At 39.6% G+C, this 24,080-nt stretch overlaps 1 protein-coding gene across 1 annotated transcript in view; it reads left to right on the plus strand.

Annotated features, from left to right (window-relative positions):
* The window catches only part of dok6 (docking protein 6), a 477,966-nt gene that overhangs the window by 442,850 nt on the left and 11,036 nt on the right, over window positions 1–24,080 (plus strand). Inside the window, exons 6-7 of the mRNA XM_039754349.1 lie at window positions 1,422–1,560; window positions 6,850–6,970. Coding sequence (XP_039610283.1) covers window positions 1,422–1,560; window positions 6,850–6,970 — 260 coding nt within the window. The remainder of the gene's footprint in view (window positions 1–1,421; window positions 1,561–6,849; window positions 6,971–24,080) is intronic.

Raw genomic sequence — 24,080 nt, forward strand, 5'->3', positions numbered from 1 at the left:
TTGTTGTGCGACACTGACAAAAACAAATTCAAAGAAGGTAAAAAAATATAAAAAGAAGAAAATGAATAAATTAACAAGAACAAAATGACAAATCAGAATTCAAAATCCAGAAATAATCACACATATTAAAATTAAAGAATTATATGTGAAAAATCCAAAATATTTTCAAACCTCTGCAGCCAATTTCTGGCTTGGTATTGGCTCTAATACATATTGTCAGCTGTGAGGTCCTTCTATAGGCAGGTAGATGCCTTTCCTAGTCATATCCAATCTATTGAATTGACCACAGGTGGACTCCAAACAACGTGTAGAAACATCTCAACAATGAACAACAGAATAGGATATACCTGAGCCAAATTTCAAGTGTCATACCAAAGGGTCTCTATACTTGTGCCGATGTGATATTTTTATTTTAAATACATTTGCAACAATTTCTAAAATGCTGTTTTTGCTTTGTATTTCTGGGTTGTTGAGCATTGTTTGATGAGGGGAAAAAATTAATATAAATGATTTTAGCAGAAGGCTGCAACATAGCAAAATGTAAAAAACACGAAGCGGGTCTGAATACTTTCTCAACCCACTCAATGTGATTTTTTCTAACCACAATATTAGCAGGCAGTGAATTTCAAGTTGACATACTGTATAAACAGCGGTGAAAGGAGTACTTTGCTACCAGAGACCACTTAGTATTTTACCAGCATGTCAATATATCACCTTTGCTTACAGACACCAGACACACATCTCATAAATAGCTTGCTGCATTTTCTGTCATCAATAACAACATATTTTATTTTACTGTATATCATACTAGACACACTACCCTTCAATGACAGAGAATAGAATAATGTAAAAAATATTTGCTAACTAACTCTTACCCAATGTGCACTTTCAGCTACTTTCCTTGGTATTTGCAAGAGTCTGAAAGATTCTTCACCAGCACTCCCTCTCTCAAGCGTGTTCCCATAAAGTCTGCATCTTAGACTCGTCATCATTTTCACGGTTCCTTTCTCGCATCCTGTCTGCTTTTATACTGGCCATCTTTAAAGGTGACTCTCCACATGCCTCTCATGCTGTTTCTCCTCCTCGTCCATCTCACACTCACATCACACTTCCTCTTTTGTTGCATCAACAAAGCCAAACTGACCAATCAGATTGCTCAGAGGGATGGGACACACAGACTTTAGTGATTTATTATAATGCAGATAAACACAAACCATTCCATTCTGAAATTATATGTTCATCTTACCAGCATGTTGAAATGAATGTTTTCTTAAACGGACTAGTTGAGCTGGCTAAATCTCAAGCCATGAAAACAACAGACTTTGCATACATATAACCTTCAATGCATGCTTTTAGCTGCAGCAAGTCTTTTTGATTGGATGGAAGCTGAATGACTTTTCCATTTGTAATTGATTTTCTAGGATGTGTGATACAGGAGAAGGTCTATTCACGTTCCAAACAAGAGAAGGAGAGATGATCTACCAGAGAGTTCATTCTGCAACATTAGCAATTGCCGAGCAGCACGAAAGAATGATGTTAGAAATGGAGAAGAAAGCACGGGTATGTTCTCTCTTTTTTTTTTTAGTGTACTGTACTTCAAATGTTTTTATAAATGTTTGATACTTTACTTTGTGAAGCTGAATATTCATTTTTTTTAGATATCATCCAATACAGTATATGAGGGGGAAACCAGGAAAATCCTGGAATTGCTGAAAATCTCTTTATGATACAAGTAATAGCAATTCTCTTGTAGTCATCTTCAAAATACTCAACTTGAGATGCAGTTCACTTGTCTCACCACTTCTCCCATTCCTGGGAACAATTCCTGCACTCATCTTATGTTATTACCTCTACAACCTCCTCCATTTTTTCCATGGCAGCAATTATTCTTCCCATCAGTCTCAATTTTAATTTTAGGAACAAAAAGAAGTCACAGAACATTGAAACATTACAAAAATGTAGATGAGAAAAGGCCATTCATCCAAATAGAGTTCGCCAGTCCTATCCAGTTAAATCCCCTAAAATCACATCAAGTCGAGTTTTGAAATTCACTGAAGTCCTTCTGTCTACCACACTATTTGGCCATTTCTTCCACATGCCTGTGGTTCTCTGTGTGAAGAAAAACTTTCTAATGTTTGTGTGAAATTTCCCCTTAACAAGTTTCCAACTGTGTCCCAGTGTTCTTCTTCAAATCGTTTTAAAGTCTCGTTCTCGATCCACTGGACTAATTCCCTTTATGATTTTAAACTCTTCAATCAAGTCACCTCTTAATCTTCTTTTTCTTAAACTGTAAAGGCTCAGCTCTTTTACTCTTTCCTCATAATTCAACCCCTGTAGCCCTGGAATCAGCCTAGTCGTTCTTCTCTGGACCTGTTCTAGCGCTGCTATGTCCTTTTTGTAGCTTGGAGTCCAAAAGTGCACCCAGGACTCCAGATGAGGCCTCACCAGTGTGTTATAAAGCTTTAGTATAACCTTCTTGGACTTGTACTCCACACATCAAGGCGCTATATAACCTAACATTCTGTTTGCCTTCCTTGTCTGCGGAACACTGTCTGGAAGTTGATAGCTTGGAGTCCACTACGACTCCTAAATCCTTCTCATAAAGCGTACTCTCGATTTTCAGACCGCCCATTGTGTATTCAGACTTAACATTTTTACTTCCTTTGTGTAATTCAGTGGTTCTCAACCTGTGAGGTGGGCCCCACTAGGGGGGTGTGAAGTAACAAATATAGAGTTAGATAAATGTCGATAAAAGTTAAGTAGGTATAATAAAATATGCATCTACATTTCAAAAAAATATTAGGGGGTGCAATTAAAACTATTATGAAAACTCCAGTCGCAAATACTTAAAGGTTGAGAAACACTGGTGTAATTCTTTACATTTACTTACATTAAATTTCATCTGCCACAAATCTGCCCAAGCCTGTATGCTATCCAAGTCCTTCTGTAATGATATAACGGATTCCAAATTATCTGCTAGTCCACCTATCTTGGTATCATCTGCAAACTTAACCAGCTTGTTACTTATATTCCTATCTAAATCATTTATATCTATTAAAAATAGCAGCAGACCCAGCACTGACCCCTGCTGGACACCACTGTTAACATCGGCCAGTTCTGATGAGGTTCCTCACACCATCACCCTCTGCTTCCTGTGGCTGAGCCAATTCTGCACCCATCTAAAAACATCACCCTGAACTCCCACTTCCTTTAATTTGATGCCCAACCTCTCATGTGGCACCTTATCAAATGCTTTCTGAGATGCTTTCAGAAATTCACATGGAGTGATATCTGGTGAATATGGAGGGTCCGAAGCAATAATCTCACTTTTGACTAACAATGTGGTGTGTACTGAAAAAGAATGTTAACAAAGATGTTTATAAAACACATAAAATTCGGCAAAAAGTAAGAACTGAAGATTAACCTGAAGGAACTGTTACTGTAAATTTACAGAAGATTTCACATAAGCCTTTATATCAAGTTTATCTGTAAGCATCGACTATTGAGCTAACAGGTCCAGTGTAATCAGTTGTTAAAGATAACACAGGGAAAACAGTAATGTTCTGACAGCAATGTGCAATATAGAAAGGTACGCTTAACAGGATCAGGACATGTGCGTATACGCAGAATGCTGTACTGAGTGCCAGTTAAAAAAACCTGTTTCCTATACTGAAAAGTTTAAAACTATGAATGTTTTCAAAATAACAATTACCAGAAGACGATAACCAATGATATACTGTCACCAAAACCTAAAAATTACACTGTAAGCGACATTTAAATAATGATATTAGCAATAATACATTTGATCTATATAGCACCTTCCCCATGCAAGGAGATTTGATAAATGTGGATAACCAAATGATATTTATTAATGGAAGTACAAACACTGAAGTTGTTTTAGGTTTGAATGTGAATGAATGTGATATGGGTTTATAAAGCATAGCATCAGTGATGTGGGACATCGTGCCTTCTAGAAGTTGCAGCCTGACAACACAGCCACTAAATGTCTGTGCAAAAATAAATAAATAAATAAATAAAATTGGTAACTTCAAAAAATACTGTAAATAAAATTCTTTTTAGCTCTAACTAAATAGTACTGATGATCAACTGTACTGTAAGAAGACAGAATGTATGGTTGTGTCTAAGAAAAAATAACTCCCTAACGGCAAACATCAAAGTTACTAGTGAAAAGGTCAGACAAGTAAATAGGTTTAACTAGGTTTAAGTTTGATAACATATGATGGGATGTTTGATTAGATAGGTAGATAGTGTGAGCCACTAGGAGGCGTACCGCCACCCTAACCCGGACACAGACAGTTTTTAACACAACACACGTTTATTTACAGCTTTGATGTGCCCAAAACACCAGTCAACAGAACACACCAATGCCATTCAGTCCCTTCTTGCCGCCTGTCCTTCTCCCTCCAGTCCTCCTCAGGCTTTGTCCTCTCCTCCCAACTCTGCCCCACTTATGGAGTGAGGCGGCTCCTTTTAATATGGCACCTGGATGAACTCTTGGTGCCTAATGAGCTTCTCCCGGCCACACTTTTGGGTGTGGCGGAAGCATGACCAAACAAGGCCTTGGAAAGGTCCATGTGCCCCCTGGCGGTGGCCATGGGTTCCAAAAAGATTGATCTACCATGCTTATAACTCATGGACCCACTGGAAACCAAGGGGGCTGCCCTCTATCAGTCCAGGAAAGAATCTGTCCCACAAACTACTCTCTCCCCCCGGTCCTTCCACACTCTGGGCATCCTGGCTGGGTAAGGATTCCACCACGATAGATAGATAGATAGATAGATAGATAGATAGATAGATAGATAGATAGATAGATAGATAGATAGATAGATAGATAGATAGATAGATAGATAGATAGATAGATAGATAGATAGATAGATAGATAGATAGATAGATAGATACTTTATTAATCCCAAGGGGAAATTCACATAGCTGATAAAAAACAATATTATATTAAAGAGTGATAAAAATGCAGGTAAAACAGACAATAACTTTGTATAATGTTAACGTTTAACCCCGGGTGGAATTGAAGAGTCGCATAGTGTGGGGTCTCCTCAGTGTGTCAGTGTAGCAGGTCGGTGACAGCAGTCTGTCGCTGAAGCTGCTCCTCTGTCTAGAGATGATCCTGTTCAGTGGATGCAGTGGATTCTCCGTGATTAACAGGAGCCTGCTCAGTGCCCGTCGCTCTGCCACGGATGCCAAACTGTCCAGCTCCATGTCTACAATAGAGCCTGCCTTCCTCACCAGTTTGTCCAGGCGTGAGGCGTCCTTCTTCTTTATGCTGCCTCCCCAGCACACCACCGCGTAGAACAGGGCACTCGCCACAACCGTCTGATAGAACATCTTCAACATCTTATTGCAGATGTTGAAGGACGCCAACCTTCTCAGAAAGTATGTCCTCTCTTGCACAGAGCATCAGTATTGACAGTCCAGTCCAATTTATTATCCAGCTGCACTCCCAGGTATTTATTTATAGATAGATAGATAGATAGATAGATAGATAGATAGATAGATAGATAGATAGATAGATAGATAGATAGATAGATAGATAGATGATAGATAGAAAAGGCACTATATAATAGATAGATAGATAGATAGATAGATAGATAGATAGATAGATAGATAGATAGATAGATAGATAGATAGATAGATAGATAGATAGAATTTGGCAAATTATGAAATCAAAAAGAAGATCAGTATGGCTAAAGATTCAACCCTTCAGCTTAGTAAAATTGTTTGCAATTGTAAGGCTGATGTAAAGATTAAGATCAGGATACTAGGGTGCTATGTCTTCAATGTTGGACAACTTTACCAGCTATGGAATACAGAATTGTATCAACGATTCTTAAGGTACATTACGAAAGTTACCTGGACAAACTGCTCTACCAATGAGGAACTTTTGTTAAGATCTGGCACCAGATAATGGTTACTGCTGACAATCAGAAAGAGACAGATGGAGTTTTTTTTTTAGCCACACAATGAGAAAAGGTATGGAGGGATCAATGGAAAAAGAGATTGTGGAAGATAGAAACTAACTTTTGTGAAGAATCTTTCTGATTAGATGAGAAGAAGTTATTGAAGGCCAAGGTCACCAACGTCTTGTTTGGACATGTTACCTAGAGCTTACACTGAACACCAAAGTTTTTCAAAAGTTTTGCTAACTAAAAAATCTTTGCTGATTATAATAAGACAGTTTCAAGCTGAACACAAATATCATTTCTGACTGACTGTATCATATAGAAATGTGGAGAAACATGAAATTAACATTTGTTGAATTTAGTGTCATTTAATCATTTAATGATCCTGATGCATTGCTTTAGTTCAATTGAGATAAAAATGGTTTCATTTGTATTGTATTCATGTTTGTTAAAAATCTACAGTATATTAATTTTTTTCCCAGTAAATGTTGATTTAGTTGATTTTGAAGTGTTTCTCATCCATTTGTTAATTTTCTCTGCACAGTTCGATACCAGCACAGGATTCAGTTCCATTCCTTGATGGCTCTCGCACATCTTCATAGTCCATACAAATATAAACTATTTTTAGAAGAATTACAATCACAGTTTGTAAGCTTGGAATGATATATGACCATACATTAAGTAGTGAGTACTTTTGAAAAATAATAACCATAAAGACCTTTGGTCCTCCCTGCCCAAGGTAAGTAAGAACTTCACTGTAGTCTGCACTCATGACAATACATTTAAACATTGGCAGTAACTACAGCTACTTGATAGCAATGGTGATGAAGAAAAATGTATCCAGTCTTCTCAGTGATTGACCAAAGATTGTGAAGTAAAACACAGCTTAAAATATTTATTTATTTGTTTATAGATACAGAAGAATTTAAATGAAACCACGATGACTCTATCAAAATCAATATCACTCCCACGCAGTGCATACTGGCATCACATCACTCGACAAAACAGCGTAGCAGACATCTACACTTTACAAGGTAAGTCGACATTTTATGTTTATTTAATTATATGGCTAATGTCTTTATTGATGGTGAATTAGAAAATTTGGGATTTGTTTGGTTCCATTTCCCTTTATTTTTTTCCAATTGGAGCACAGGCAGATGAAGTGGTGTGAAGTCCAAACTCCAAAGTCTTGACCACTGCACCACACTAACTGTCTGACTGGTTGCGTACTCCGTTATTTTAACGTTTAGGTCTGCTGCCGTGTTGTGTTATGGAGGACGGTATTGTTGTATGCATTCACAGATTAGCTTTTGTGTAAATTCAGTTAGCTATTAACTATTTGGGAGAGACAAATTTCTCCTGATATTACATATTTAGTAAAAGACCTGTGAATCCTTCACATTAACAAGTAATTTTACTGTAATGTCGATACTGCACATAAATGAATAACTGATTTACTGATGTTTTATAACAGGACCAAAAGAAGCCTTTGTTGAGGTCTTGTTACAGAACAGTAAATAAGTAGTAGATGTATTTTTGAAGTACCTAAACTAAACCATTACCAACATAAAAACATTTTAGACCACTTGCAACTTATGGTCTGTAATTACCATATATACTCATTGGTCTTGAAACACGAAAAAACGATCATAAAATCAGACCCCGACTTATACGTCCATTTAAAAACAACAACAACAACAACATTTATTTATATAGCACATTTTCATACAAACAGTAGCTCAAAGTGCTTTACATAATAAAGAATAGAAAAATAAAAGACACAATAAGAAAACAAAATGAATCAACATTAATTAATATCGAATAAGAGTAAGGTTCAATGGCCAGGGGGGACAGAAAAAACAAAAAAACTCCAGACGGCTGGAGAAAAAATAAAATCTGTAGGGATTCCAGACCATGAGACCACCCAGTCCCCTCTGGGCATTCTACCTAACATAAATCAAACAGTCCTCTTTGGATTTAGGGTTCTCACGGAAGCACTTAATGATGATGGTCATGTTGACTTCTGCCTTTTAATCCATCCATCATTGTTGGAGCATCATGAAGCTTTGAGTAGGTGGAGGTGGCGCAGGCCACCACCACAAAGAAACCGGAAAAAGAAACAGAAAGAGAGTAGGGGTCAGTACAGTTTTAGAGCCACCATGAGTAGTTATTATGAGGAAATTGAACATACAGAGTATCAGGATTAAGTTAAAGTGAAGTTATAGAAAGGCCATGTTAAAGTAATGTGTTTTCAGCAGTGTTTTAAAGTGCTCTACTGTATCAGCCTGGTGAATTCCTATTGGCAGGCTATTCCAGATTTTAGGTGCATAACAGCAGAAGGCCGCCTTACCACTTCTTTTAAGTTTTGTTCTTGGAATTCTAAGGAGACACTCATTTGAGGATCTGAGGTTACGATTTGGAATATAAGGTGTCAGACATTCCAATATATATGATGGGGCGAGATTATTTAAGGCTTTATAAACCATAAGCAGAATTTTAAAGTCAATCCTGAATGACACAGGTAACCAGTGTAGTGACATCAAAACTGGAGAAATGTGTTCGGATTTTCTTTTCCTAGTTAGGATTCTAGCAGCTGCATTCTGCAATAGTTGCAAACGATTTATGTCTTTTTTGGGTAGTCCTGAGAGGAGTGCGTTACAGTAATCTAGTCGACTGAAAACAAACGCCTGAACTAATTTCTCAGCATCTTTCAGTGATATATGAGGTCTAACTTTACTTATGTTTCTTAAGTGAAAAAATGCTGTCCTAGTGATCTGATTAATATGCGATTTAAAATTCAGATTACAGTCAACAGTTACCCCTAAGCTTTTTACCTCCATCTTGACTTTTAATCCTAATGTATCCAGTTTATTTCTAATAGCCTCATTGTATCCATTATTGCTAATCACTAAGATTTCAGTTTTCTCTTTATTTAACTTGAGAAAATTACTATTGATCCATTCTGAGACACAAGTCAGACATTGTGTTAGTGAATCAATAGAATCGGGGTTATCAGGTGCTATTGATAAGTACAGCTGTGTGTCATCAGCATAGCTGTGGTAACTCACGTTGTAACCTGAGATAATCTGACCTAACGGAAGCATGTAGATTGAGAAGAGCAGCGGACCCAGGATAGAGCCTTGTGGAACACCATATCGGATATCATGTGTCTTTGAGTTGTAATTACCACAACTAACATAATATATTCTCCCTGTCAGGTAGGATTCAAACCAAGTAAGTGCGACACTTACATTTTTTTTTACACCTTCTTGCCACCTCCAATCTCGCATCAGTTTCTCAGATACATTGAATTTTGTTGCAGCAGCACAGTAATCAATTTCTTTCGCCACTTCAAAGACTTTTAATTTAAAACCAGTTTCATATTTTCTTCTGATTGAATGCTCCATCGCAGATAAGGGATGCTCTTATGATAAAGGCGTATGAGGGTGTGAGATACAAAAAACACAAATCAGTGCCAACGTCACTTCAGAAAAGTTTGGGTATTACTGTGTGGTCACGTAGGCACAATACATAGAAAAAAAAGGCTGTGTGCTCCATGGTTACTCTCTCAGGTGGGCGTTAGCATATCATAATCTCTTGGACCAATAGCGTGAGTTTTCTGCATTTAGCTTATACGACCGACATTATAAAATACCAGAAATTATACGGTAAAATCAAATCCCGACTTATCCATGGGAGAACTTAAACGCAAGTATATACGGTAAATAATGTGTTATCTCTAGTTTATAGTCAGAAAGGTCAAGTGGTAATTTCCTGTTTATCTTCCAGTTTATTTAGTTTGAATAAATAGTTTTTGAACTGAAAGAGGCAATTTATCCAATTTAGTGTCATGAAGAATTAACATCTGTCTTAACAGCATTGGTCACAAGGCAAGAACCAACACTGGACAAAGAGGCAGTCCGTTACAAGACCCCAAAATGAGCATAATTCACAAAAATGAAACTTGCTACAAGGGAATTGTCATTCTGCAACCAAAAAGTAATGGAAATCAAATCCTCTTGTAGAAGTAGTTTTGTATATGTCCCTTTTCTCTTGGTCCCTTGGACTTTGTTGTTGGTAAGCAATCAAGACAATAATGCAAGCTGTGAGTCAGGTTCCATAAAGAGAAACATGTCATCTCCGAGGGAAGCAAGGCTCAACTCTGCCAGCATAATCTTGGTGCAACTCCTGGAAAAACAATGGGGTAAGGATCAAAGACTTAAAAATGTAAAGCTCTTCTGTACAGATAATATGCATTTCCAGAAAGGGAAAGTGGAAAGTGAAAAAGAAAAACAGAAATATACTCCTATTCAGCTTCATTTTCAGGATGTAAATATATTTTCCCATCCGACCTGTCATTTTCTGAACCTATTTTCTCAAATAAACCTCTAAGGGAGAATCTGGGGATCATTCCAGGAGAACTGATTACGAGACAGGAAGTGACCCAACACTTGATTGGTGGTCACCACACCCAATTTTCACAATTTTCTCTGCTGCTAACATTGTGAAGAGGGGGGCTGAACGCACCCCAAGGATACACGGTCACTCCTCTGAAACCCCCTCTTAAACGGTGATACAATGGGAAACTAATACAGGTTTTTTTACCTCCTCTTTGCTCAATCAGCTGCTGGATTGCTGCTGCTGCCGTGCCACGTGATCGCATGGTGCTTCACTCATTTAAAAGCCTGTACAGCAGCTGTCCTTTTGTCTCACTGCCTTGTCTCTCTTCTCCCCCAGAATCCTCTGCTCCTGCTGGGGAGTGCGCCCCTATGAAGAGGAAGATTTTCTATTCTTTTAATTGAGAGACGGAACTGTCCCCTCCTGGCAACACGAATTAAACGATCTACAAGTCTCTGACTTAAAGTTTAAATCCAAATAATATATTTGATCTCTTTTCGCTGTTCCGTTATTTCACCGAGTAATAATTTCCGTTTGTTTGCGCTAATGTGATCTTTACTATCATTTTTTTGAGACTTTTGAATTTTCGTACTTCCATTAACTCTAACCTGCTCTGCATGTGTATCGTGCCAATAATTTTGAATTCTTTATGACATTCTACTTTGTCATCTACTCTTTGTCTTTTATTTCCAACCCCTGGGCATGGTTAAATCTCTTGGCACAAAGTCTCTGCTTTTCTGAGAAAGTCACGTCTCGTCTATCTGAACAGGTCTCGTCCCAAAATTTTTTTATACAATAGAGATAAAATGTGTGCATCTTTGGAGTGTGAGAGGAAAAAATAAGTGGTCCATCAATCAATACATTTTTTTACCTGCTTTAAGTTTAGGGTGATAGGTAGTGTCACATAGCTCGACATATAATATGTTTAACTGGAGATAAGTTCTGCCTGTGCCACGCGCCAGTCCAGTTAAGATTAAGGAGATTAGAAGGCTTAATGCGTTTCTCAAATCTAGGTGCAGGGTAGAAGGGTATAGGGTTATGGGGCATTGGGACTCTTTTTGGAATAGATGGGACCTGTTCCGCCATGACAGGTTACATCTGAACCGGAGGGGCACCAATGTATTGGGGAGGCGTATGTGTAGGCTAGTCGAGGATTGTTTAAACTAGGGAATGGGGGCAGGGAGTTTAGGACAGGCCAGATTTAGATCTATACATGGAAGAACAAACAATGGTGTAGAAATAAAAATGCATAGTAATGTAAATTCTAAGCAAACACGTAAATTTAGAAGAATTAACACACTAAAAATAGCTTGCCTTAATGCTAGAAGTATCAAAAATAAGGTAAGTGAGTTGGAGTTGTATGTAGCAGAGCATAATTATGATATTATAGCAATAACGGAAACCTGGCTAAATAACAAAGATGGGGATGAGTGTAACATAGAGGGATACACATTTTTTAGGAAGGATAGACAGAACAGAAAAGGAGGTGGGGTTGCTGTTTATGCCAAACAGGATTTAAATGTAAGTCATCTTCAGTTGGATGATGAGCCCCATCTTAGTGAGGACATGTGGCTTCACCTGGAAAATATTAGGGAAAGAGGTCTCATTTTAGGAGTGTGTTATAGACCACCCAATTCAGACAGTAATTTCAACACACATCTTTTTAGTAATATCAAAAAGGCAAGTTTACAGGGGATATTATAGTCATGGGGGACTTTAATTATCCAAATATTAACTGGGATAACCTTACAGATGGAGGAGCACAAGAGCAGGAGTTTTTAGAAGTAATCAGCGACTGTTTTTAACACAGCATGTTAAAGCACCAACAAGGGGTGAAGCCTGTCTGGATTTAGTATTCTGTAATAATCAGGATAGAATTGAGGGTGTAGAGGTGATTGAACCACTAGGGTCAAGTGACCATAATGTAATACAATTCTCAGTATTTTGTAAGAGTACAGATGCAAAGACTAAAATTGTTAAGTTGAACTTTAGTAGGGCTAATTTTGAGCAGATGCGACAAAGTCTAAGTAGGATAGACTGGGATAAGCTTTTAAATGTGGAGACAGTCGAGGAGCAGTGGAACAGGTTTAAAATGTTTTACATGTAATGCAGGACAGATACATACCTAAATTTGGAAGTAATAGGAAACTAAAAAATCTCCACGATGGATTAATAAAGATTTAAAAAAGAAGTTGCAAAGGAAAAAACTGCTGTATAAGGCATATAAGACTAATGACTGCAAAGAGAACCGTAGCGCGTATGAGAAATGAGGGCAACCATTAAGAAGGATATCAGAGAGGCTAAAAGACAGTTGGAGAGGAATATAGCAGATAAGGCGAAAGAAGACCCCAAGAGATTCTTTCAGTATTTTAGTAGTAAAAGAACAGTTAAGGAGGAGGTCAAGTTCATCAGGAATAGTAAAGGGGAATTAAAAGATACAGACAATGAAATAGCAGATGCCCTAAACTTACATTTTTCTGAGGTGTTTACAAGTGAGCAAGTGGATAACCTGCCAGAGGTAAACACAACTACTAAGGAGGTACTGAGGGATTTGGAAATTGTAGAGGAGAAGTGCTGCTCAGATTAAATAAGATGAAATCAAACAAATCACCAGGCCCAGATAATATTTATCCTCGTGTTCTTAAGGAGGCTAGTGAGTACATATATAAACCCTTGACACATATTTTTAGGAAGTCACTGTGCACTGGAGAGATTCCAAAGGACTGGAAAATGGCAAATATCATCCCATTATATAAAAAGGGTGACAGGGCAGATCCAAGCAACTATAGGCCAGTAAGCTTAACAAGCATCACAGGAAAATTAATGGAAGGAATTATTAAGGATAAGATTGAGCAACACATGACAAGGACAGGAGTTATTCTGAACAGTCAGCATGGGTTCAGAAGAGGGAGGTCGTGTTTTACTAACATGTTGGAATTCTATGAGGAGGCAACAAAAGGATACGATCAAAGTGGAGCTTATGATATTATTTATCTGGACTTTCAGAAAGCATTTGATAAGGTGCCACATGAGAGGTTGGGCATCAAGTTAAAAAAGTGGGAGTTCAGGGTGATGTTTTTAGATGGGTGCAGAATTGGCTCAGACACAGGAAGCAGAGGGTGATGGTGCGAGGAACCTCATCAGAACTGGCCGATGTTAAGAGTGGTGTTCCACAGGGGTCAGTGCTAGGGCGCTGCTATTTTTAATATATATAAATGATTTAGATAGGAATATAAGTAACAAGCTGGTTAAGTTTGCAGATGATACCAAGATAGGTGGATTAGCAGATAATTTGGAATCCGTTATATCATTACAGAAGGACTTGGATAGCATACAGGCTTGGGCAGATTTGTGGCAGATGAAATTTAATGTCAGTAAATGTAAAGTATTACACATAGGAAGTAAAAATATTAGGTTTGAATACACAATGGGCGGTCGGAAAATCGAGAGTACACCTTATGAGAAGGATTTAGGAGTCATAGTGGACTCTAAGCTATCAACTTCCAACAGTGTTCAGAAGCCATTAAGAAGGCTAACAGAATGTTAGGTTATATAGCACGATCTGTGGAGTACAAGTCCAAGGAGGTTATGCTCAACCTTTATAATGCACTGGTGAGGCCTCATCTTGAGTACTGTGTGCAGTTTTGGTCTCCAGGCTACAAAAAGGACATAGCAGCACTAGAAAAGGTCCAGAGAAGAGCGACTAGGCTGATTCCAGGTCTACAGGGGTTGAATTATGAGGAAAGATTAAAAGAGCTGAGCCTTTACAGTTTAAGCAAAAGAAGATTAAGAGGTGACATGATTGAAGTGTTTAAAATTATGAAGGGAATTAGTACAGTGGATCGAGACTTGTATTTTAAAATGAGCTCATCAAGAACACGGGGACACAGTTGGAAACTTGTTAAGGGTAAATTTCGCACAAACATTAGGAAGTTTTTCTTTACACAAAGAACGATAGACACTTGGAATAAGCTACCAAGTAGTGTGGTAGACAGTAAGACGTTAGGGACTTTCAAAACTGGACTTGATGTTTTCTTGGAGGAAACAAGTGGATAGGACTGGCGAGCTTTGTTGGGCTGAATGGCCTGTTCTCGTCTAGATTGTTCTAATGTTCTAATAGAGTTGACCGTGTCTATATTTTCTAATGTTCTAATAACCATAAGCGAGTCCTGCTTAAATACGGGGCAGAGTAATTAAACACTTCACCAAGTGTCACATTTAGACAGATATCTTTTTATCTGTGTCCAGGGGAAAATTTCACTTTTTCCAGATAAATAAATAAATAAACATACCATATATCCTCACAAACTTTGACACTTTGGTCTGAACAAACACCATAATGAATAAAAAGAAAGAAAACTTCTGACTTGGCAGTCCAAGTTCCAGTGAGATGTCATACAAGTGTATTGCTTTTGGTATAAAGAAGCCCCCTTAGTGTTTCACGACCCACATCTGCTGAATAATTTATTGCCTGAAAGTCCTCAGTGTTGGTGTGTCACAGACGGAGGATGTGCAGCATTGGTCATAATGGCACTCAGTTTTGTTTCAGTTCTCTCCTTTGTTACGACCTCCAGGGGGTCCAGAGTGTGGCCCATAACTGAGCCTGCTCTTTTAATTAACTTGTTGATTTGGTGGGCCTCTCTTGAAGTGATGTTACCAGCCCAGTACACTACAGTGTAGAAAATTGCAGTGGCCATCATAAAGTAGTAGAATATGCAAAGGATGTCACTTCCCTCATCAAAGTAACTTAAAAAGCAATGAGCTCTGGCACTTTGCCCAGCGTCGTCCAGTGAAGATCAAGTCTATTATTATGATGGACAAACCTTCCATGGCTGAAAGGTCTCGACCTCTGTGAAATAAAAAACCTGTGTCGTGTGTGCAAAGAACACATTACATGTATTACAAACCAACATAATCTGTGTGAGTGCCATGGAGGACAGTTGGGCATCCTGGCTGGAGGATGACATGGCCTCTTGCCAAGATATGTTAATTGGGTGAGGTCAGCTGAAGGCGTCCCAGTTTGAACACAAGTGGAGTCCGGAAGTGCAACCCTGTCAGGATCCCAGAGTGCTGCATGGGGGCGCTGTTGGAAGAGGAGGTCTGCCCTGGTTTTCAGACAACCTGGAAGTGCTCTTTCCAAATCATGCCTGGTCACCAGAACCCTTTCCAGGTCCAACATAAATGGAGCACACTGCTTCACCTTGGAGTGTCGGAGTCGGGAGGCAGCGACACTCAGCTGGAGGTGGAAGGATAAGAAGGGGCTTCATTCTTTTGTATGATTATTGGCTGTCTAAAAAAAAAGTGACGTTATGTGATTTAGATTTCATTTGGATTGGATTTTCCAATAAATAATAAATAGTTACAGTACACTTTTGCGGTAGTTCTATGGTACGCCATGCCTCGTGCTACTGTAGATGAGGTGTCACAACTGAACCCGTTAAGCAGAAGCCCATTAGTGAGCAACTCTGAGTGTCTGAGTGTCTTCTAATTACCACTATGGCTTCAAAGGCAGACTGAGTTCCTACAGAGGTGGAACAGTTGGTGGGGCAGTAATCGAGAAGAGGGTACTGACAGAGGAGGATTGGGTGCGAGTATGAAGGGACAGAGTTGGTGTCCTGGAGTGGAGGAGCTGTGATTACAGAAAGGATCTGGACTTGTTGAATTATTTTTGGTGGAGCAGCAAAGGATCGAGGACATGGCTGGAGCGAAAAGGTTAGTCCAGGAATGGATGAGCTCTGGAGACAATGTGGTGACGGTAGACGTGTGTGAAAGTTGCAGATATATTTACCCGTTACCCTGAGAGGGCCCAGAAAGCAGAAATCCTGTAACAGCATCATGTATGAGACTGTTATGGGTGGCACTAGTTTGGAGGAGAAAAAAGAGAGAAATCTTTTGGATGCACTGATGTTGAAAACCTCCTGGTGGTGACTCTCCCTGACTCTTACCTGGATTGTGAGGAAGCATCAGTTACAGCACTACGGTCATGTGGCATGATTCCCTGATGGTGATCCGGCTTGTAGGATCCTCATTGTTGAGGACCCAAGCAGCTGGACCAGGCCAAGTGGACGCCCACGTAACACCTGGCTCCGGAAGATAGATGATCATTTCCGGAGGGTGGGACTGGCCCATGTGTCTGCCTGGGTGGATGCCAACCATCATCATGAGATATTGTCATGTGGTGGGTGCGGCAACACTCTGTACCAGTGCATGCTCCCCATCCTGAACTGACCTGACCTTGTTGCCTTTGTTCATCAGACATTATAACCCTTACACCCCGCTGTCTTTGTGGTTTTTGTTGCTTTTGTTCACTGGACATTTCAGCCCTCTTGTGGACCCCGGATGACATTACACCCGGGAGTAGATGCCAGGCACTGGACACTCGCTGACGCTTCCCTCATGTTTGAGAAAGGCCCACAGGTTCTCAAAAGGATTTAAGTGAGGTGAGGAAGTAGACCAGGTCAGTCATGTTTGTGGCCATTGCCGGCTAGCTAAGCAGTGGAGTACTTGGATGCCTGCAATGGAGAATTCTGCACCTCATCGGCTCCTGACTCGAACTGGTTGCTTCAGCTTGTGAATCTTATTGAGCGGTGGTTGTTTCAGCCTTCTTTGCCTTAGCCATGTCTCTTGAGCACTTGACTGTCTCTACTTCTCGACACTCCAGGGAAGTTGTAGTTCTGGAATATGGTGGCACTGGACATTAATGGGTTCCTGGTAGCTTCATGTTTAATTCTTCTCAAGTCTTCAGAAGTTCATTTGTGCCTGTTTTTATCCTCATGTTGTTCACAACCCTGCTGACTCTTTGCAACAAAACATTTAATATTCCGGTGGTCGTGCCTCAGTAGTTTTAGCAGTTTCCAAGATGCTGCATCTGTCTGAAAGGCATTTCATAATTTTTGACTTTTCTGTGTCAGTTTGTAAAACCTCTGGCTCACTTAGATAATCTGAAAGGCATCACTGATTCACATAAATGACAATCAGTGCCGATAGATGCTTTACTAAAAAAGATTTGGGAACTCAGGTGAAAGTTAAAAACTAAATTACTCCAAAACCTACATATGAGAAAGATAACACAATCAAGACAATAATCTTATGGAAAACAATAAAGTATATAAAGGACACAAATTCAGTATTCTTGTGAGACAGCAAAATGACACCCTTCCCATGACAATTACATTACAGACCAACAGAACAGAAAGAGAAATAACAAGACTATGAAAAATACAGTCCTTATCATCAGTGAATTGGAGTTGCTCTGATGTAACAAATCCCAAGCAAAAGAAGAAATATATTTGCCTATCAAACAGTCTGACGCAGTATGAGCTGCCAAAGAGGTATCTCTTTTAAAATGAAAGAAGAAAAAAGTTCTCTTCTTCCACTTTCCTCGCCTTCTATTGTACCCCATACATGTAATTCCCTTATGGACTTAGCCAAATCTATCAAGGTGTACTATATGAGGGGAGACCCAAGAATTCCCAGTACCATTGACTGTTTCATGTGCTGACTTACTGCTCCATACTGGAGTGGCCTTATGGTTGTATATCAAATTGGCCATATGTCAGTCCCAAAGTGTACAGGTCATTACAGCTGAGGTTCTGAGGGTCTGGTGTGGGTCACCAGTATGCATACATTAAGTGCTGGTATGCAGTAGCACAAGCCGATCTTTGTATCTCAGTGGCAGTCTTTTATAAGCATTGAATTGTAGAGCCAGTTGGTCGTGGGTTGGCATCAATGGCTGAAAAGTGGATTGCAGTGGGTAACCTAAGTAATCTGCAATACTGCTTGATATGTTTACCCTTTTCTACATGATCTCATTTCTTCAAGGTGGACCCCTGATTATGCTTGTTTCACCAAGGGAGAACCTGCTCCTATCTGTGAAAAGCACAGGGTGCCACTGGTTGGACCTGCCAATTCTGGTATTCTACAGCAAATGCCAATCGAGATCCACGGTGCCAGGCATGGGGCACAGGACCCACTAGAGGGCGTCGGGCCCTCAGGCCACCCTCATGAAGTCTGTTTCTGATTGGTTGGTTAGAGACATTCACACCAGTGGCCTGCCTGCTGGAGGTCATTTTGCAGGCTCTGGCAGTGCTCATCCTGTTCCTCCTTGCCCAAAAGAGCAGATACCGGTGGGTCCTGCTGATGGGTTAAGGACCTTCTTATGGCCCTGTCCAGCTCTCCTAGAGTAACTGTCTGTCTCCTGGAATCTCCTCCATGCCCTTGAGACTGTGCTGGGAGAAACAGCAAACCTTCTGGCAGTGGCACATATTGATGTGCCATCCTGGAGAAGTTGGACTACCTGTGCCAGCTCTGTAGGGTCCAGGTATTGCTTCATGCTACCAGTAGTGACACTGACCGTAGCCAAATGCAAAACTAGTGAAAAAAAACAGATGAGTAGGGAAAAATGTCAGTGGCCTCCCTCCACCTGTTAAACCATTCATTCCTGTTTTGGGGGTCGTCTCATTGTTGCCCATCTAGTGTCCCTGTTATTAATTTCATTAACACCAAAGCAGATGAAACTGATTAACAACTCCCTCTGCTACTTAACTGACCAGATCAATAGCCCAGAGGTTTCATTGACTTGATGCTATACTCTCATTAAAAAGGGTTCCTTTAATTTCTTGAGCAGTATGTATTTGGGTGGAGTGGTGGCTCCGAGGCTAGGGATCTGCACTGGCAATCGGAAGGTTGTCGGTTCAAATCCCACAAATGCCAATAGGGGTTCTGCTCTGTTGGGCCCTTGAGCAAGGCCCTTAACCTGTAATCGCTGAGCACTTTGAGTAGTGAGAAAAGTGCTATATAAATGCAAAGAGTTATTATAATTATTAAAAACTCCAGGGAAGTACATGCAAAAAGGAAGGCGAACCATATTACAAGTTACATCTCTTTTATGGTTCGTTTTGCCTGAAGTAATGAGTAATAATTATGCACCTCTTAATATAAGGTGTCAATCACTTAAAGCTGCACCCTCCCTCATTAAAAAATTACATATCACCTGAAAATCCAAACAACCAATAGGAATTCAGGTTTTTATGGTTTAGAGTTGGAAACTGTGCATTGAATACTGACACACTGTACAGTAGTATGGTGACAATGTCGGAATGTAGCATAATAAAACTTGAACAGAATGCAAGCCTCACCCTCTTCTCTACTGTGTCTGCTACCATGCAAGTTGTTTTTTATTTTTATTTTTTTTTTGTTGTTTGTTTTCTGTGAAGCTTTGTGATTTCTGTTAATTTGCATTCTTTGGTGCTATGTAGTCAATTAGTCAGAACTAATTTCCCAGTATATGCACACAGAAATGAGCTCTGCAATAATACCGAATGAAGCGATATTCAGACGGGTGGGCCTGCTGTGACTTGGCAAATCAAACCGCAAAGAGCGCCTTCTTAGTGAAGTTTGTTCCATTTTGTTTCTACAAACTGTATTGTAGACAAGCTGGCATTATCAATGTGTGAGATTCAACCTTGAAGCGAATTGAAATTGAGGCTTGCAGATTAATGATGATGCATTCTGTGTAGGCGGCCCAGTGCTAAGTGCTGCCTGTTGTAACATGGATCCAGTAACCTGGTTTTGATCCCTGTGCCGAATTACTGCCTGAGCAGATTCTGCTCATTCCCCATCTGTTACGCAGACACGGACACATTTTCTGGTCCCCTTAGAGCTCATTGAAAAGTGCTGTCTGCCTCCTGAAAAGTGATGAAATGAAACCAATTGCCCCCCTATATACCTACATGCTTCTGATATGTCATTGAGTAAAACAAATGTGAATAGAGATCAAGGATTGCTTATTCTACAAAGAGATTCTAAATTAACCTTGACTCGTTTGTTTGTTTCCCTAGACAAGATCATAAATAATTGAATTAGAGTGCTTTATTCAGATTAGCTGTTTTCTTGAATTCATATCACACAGATAGTTTCCAGTCGTGCAATCAGTCATTTAAATGGAGAAAAGCAGACAGTCTGCTGTTTGATATCACACTAAACATAGACCAGAGAAAGCAAAGGAGAGAGTTATCTGAGGAGATCAGAAAGAAAATGATAGACAAGCATACTAAAGGCAAAGGCTACAAGACCATCTCCCAGCAGCACGTGTTCCTGTGAGAACAGTCGCAAATGTGATTAGGAGGTTGTCATCTTGAGTGAGCATGATAGGATCAATAATAGATGGAAGAGGTACTTTGAAACACTGTTGATTGAGGAAAATCCAAGGGAAGTATTTGGGGATGGAGATCCAAAGTAAAGGTTAGTACCAAGAACAAGACAGGAGGAAGTAAAGGAGGCACAGAAAAAAAATGAAAAATGGAAAGACAACAGGATCAGATGAATTACCAACTGAAGTGTGGAAGTGTAGAGGGAGCAGATGTGTTGTGGGATCTAAAAGAGAAGATCATTGAACAAGAGAGAATACCATAGGAGTGGAGGAAAAGTGGGATTGTACCCATTTATAAGGAGAAGTGTGATATTCCGGATTGTGGAAACTATAGAGAGATAAAGCTGATGTCACATGCAAAGAACATTTGGGAAAGGGCAGAGTGGTGGCTCTGAGGCTAAGGATCTGTGCTGGTATCCAGAAGATGCCAAAAGAGATCCTACTCTGCTGGGCCCTTGAGCAAGGCCCTTAACCTACAATTGCTCCAGGGGTGCTGTACAATGGCTAACCCTGCGGTCTGACCTTAAGGGGTATGCGAAAACGAACAAATTCCTAACACATGAAATTGTATAAGGCAAAATAAAAATAGAAAAAAGATAAAAAAGATAGCTTAGGGAAGAGACCACCATAGAGGAGAAACAGTTTGGTTTTACGCTAAGGAGAGGAACAAATGATGTAGTCTTTGCATTGAGGCAGCTGATAGAGAAACATCAAGAAAAACAGAAAGAATTTCATATGGAGTTTATTGATTTGGAGAAGTCTTATAATAGAGTGCCACATCAAGAGGTCTGGAGGTGCCTGTGAGACAAAAGAGGACCAGAGATGTTTGTGAGGATTGCCCAGGATATGTATGAGGGAGTTAAGAATCTGTGTGGGGGTAACAGACAAAACTCCAGTTCGAGTAGGTCTGCACCAAGGACCTTCTTTAAGTCCTTTTTGATCTGGTAATGGATGTGTTGATTAGTGTGATAAAAAGCAAATCGCCCGGAGCAGGTTTTTTGCTAATAACATTTTGTAATGTTGCACCAGAAAAGAGGATGTGGAGAGGAAGTTGGAAGAATGGAGAAGGGCTTTGGAAATGAGGGTATTAAAGATAAATACAAAGAAGAAGACAGAATTTATGAGGTTAATGATGACCATGATTCAGAGGATAGCCTGTAGGGAGAGCAGTTGAAAAGAGCTGATAAAATTAAATATCTAGATAAGTGGTAGCCCAAGATGGAGTATTAGATGCAGAGATAACCTACAGAGTGCAGTGAGGAACAATTAGAACTGGAAAAAGGTATCTGAAGTATTGTATGATCAATGAATTAAGGTGAAGGTTAAAGGTCAGGTTTTTAAGACAGTGGCAAGACCAGCACTGACGTATGGAACTAAGACACGAGCTGTAAAGGGAGAACAAGAGTTGGATGTGACAGAAATGAAAATGTTGAGATGGATCTGTGGAGTTACAAAAATGGACCAGAGAAGAAATAAGATAACAAAAGTGGGAGAGAAATCTAAGAAAATAGGTTGAGGTGGTATGTGGTGAGGAGAGAAAATGAATATGTGGGCAAATGAGTGATGAGAATGGAAATACAGAGGAAGAGAACACGAAGGCCAAAGTGGAGGTGGATGGAGAAAGTCAAAGAAGATCTGAATGGAGAAGGCTGATCAAGTAAATTAACCCCACACAGAAGTGGAAAAAGAAGAAGGAAGAAGAAGAAGAAGAAGTTTTTAAGTCCGTGGTAGGGCCAGCAATGATGTATGGAGCCAAGACATGCAGAGAACAGAGGAGCAGAAGCACGATGTAGTAGAAATGAGAATGTGGGGAGTTACAAAAAAGGTGGATGGATAAAGTTAAAGAAGATCTGAAGGGAAAGGGTCTGACTAGAGAGGAGGTGCAGAACCGAGCTGTATGGAGAAGGATGATCAGACAAATTGACCCCACACAGAGTGGGAAAAGATGAAGAAGAAGAAGAAGATAAAGGTAAAGTTTTTAAGACAGCAGTAGGGCCAGCAATGATGTATGGAGCTGAGACATGGAGAGTAAAGAGAGCACAGGAGCAGAATTATGATGTGGCAGAAATAACAATGTGTGGAGTTACAAAAAATGACAGAATAAGAAATGAGACAATCAGAGGTACAAGAATAGTGGTTGAGATAACTAAGAAAGTACAGAAAAGTAGATTGAAGTGATATGGGCATGTGATGAGAAGAGACTAAATAGAATAAATATGTGGGCTTAAGAGTGATGGAAATGGAAAAGAGAAGGCAAGGGAAGCCAAAGAGGAGGCAGAAAGATAAAGTTAAAGGAGATCTGAAGGAAGAGAGTCTGACTGGGGAGGAGTTGGAGGACAGAACTGTTTGGAGGAGGTTGATCAAACATATCGGCCCCACATAGAAATTGGAAAAGATGAAGAGGAAGAAGAAAGGATGTACTTGTATAAGCTGTATGAAATTGCTAGTGTGGACGGAGGTCATTTTTGTTTAAAAATGCTGTTTTTAAATGAAAATGTTGTTGTGTGGATGTAGCCTAAGATCTGCCTGCTCCCAAACACTTTCACCTCCTTATCTTTATCGTTTCTCTACCTTGTGAACAGCCAATTGCTTATTTGTAAGAAGTCGTAACCATTTCTGTGTGACGCTGTCACTGATTGAGCAGTCAGCTACACGGGATGGACAGCCGGACCTAATAAAGTCACTACACGGTGTAACCGCCTCTGAGCAGTCTGACCCAATAGTGTCGATGGTCCATGTCCAAATTACAGTTTCTAGCGAAGATAATTTTTCTAAATATTAGGTTTACTTGGATAAGATCAAAGTCACAATAATTTTCTGTTTTCTGCTCTGAGTTATCTTAGTCCAGCATTTGAAGAAATATATTGCAAAGCTTTATCTTTATGAGTCCTGCAAGCACAAATAAATGAAAAAAGTAGAGATATCAGTTTTTTCCACCGTTCTGTGCAGCAAATATCTTAATGTGCTCCGAGGGCAGCAATATTAATTTTATTATTTCTCTCTGAGCTTTGTGGCTTGACACATGTAGGTCAACTTGGATAAGAAATTTGACAAAACATCTAAAATATCTTGCTGGGTTTTTTTTTTCATAAAATATTGCATGTTTTTTTTTTTTTTAGCACTGAGGCAGTCGTAACAATAATAACAGGCAAACTGCAGAATGTAAACGGGATGACTAACACAGGGCTGCTTCTGGAGAGAGTGTATTAAATTTGAATTTGATTATGAATCTGCCCTGACCAGCACTTCTGTCAACTGTTTATGGCATTTTCTGACAGAATGCATCTAAGGGTCTGTCAAAATATTTGCCTCATTGTATTTTTTGCAACCTAACGACTAGAAAGCCCATTGACTTGTGCATGCTGATGTATAAACAGCGAGCCAGCGACCGTTGATTTACACTTGATGTAATTAGACCGTCTTCTGTCTGATACGCATTCGTTTACAGAAGGGTGAATAGAAATTCAAATTAGGACTCCATTCTACCTGCTAAGGTCAACTGTGAACGGAGCTCATCACGAGAAGGTTAACTTTTATTACAGAGTACTGTATAATGCCGCATAATATTTGCCTGGCTCATCAATATAATGACTCAT

This window comes from Polypterus senegalus, chromosome 5, assembly GCF_016835505.1.
Source record: "Polypterus senegalus isolate Bchr_013 chromosome 5, ASM1683550v1, whole genome shotgun sequence".
Classification (NCBI taxonomy): domain Eukaryota; kingdom Metazoa; phylum Chordata; class Cladistia; order Polypteriformes; family Polypteridae; genus Polypterus; species Polypterus senegalus.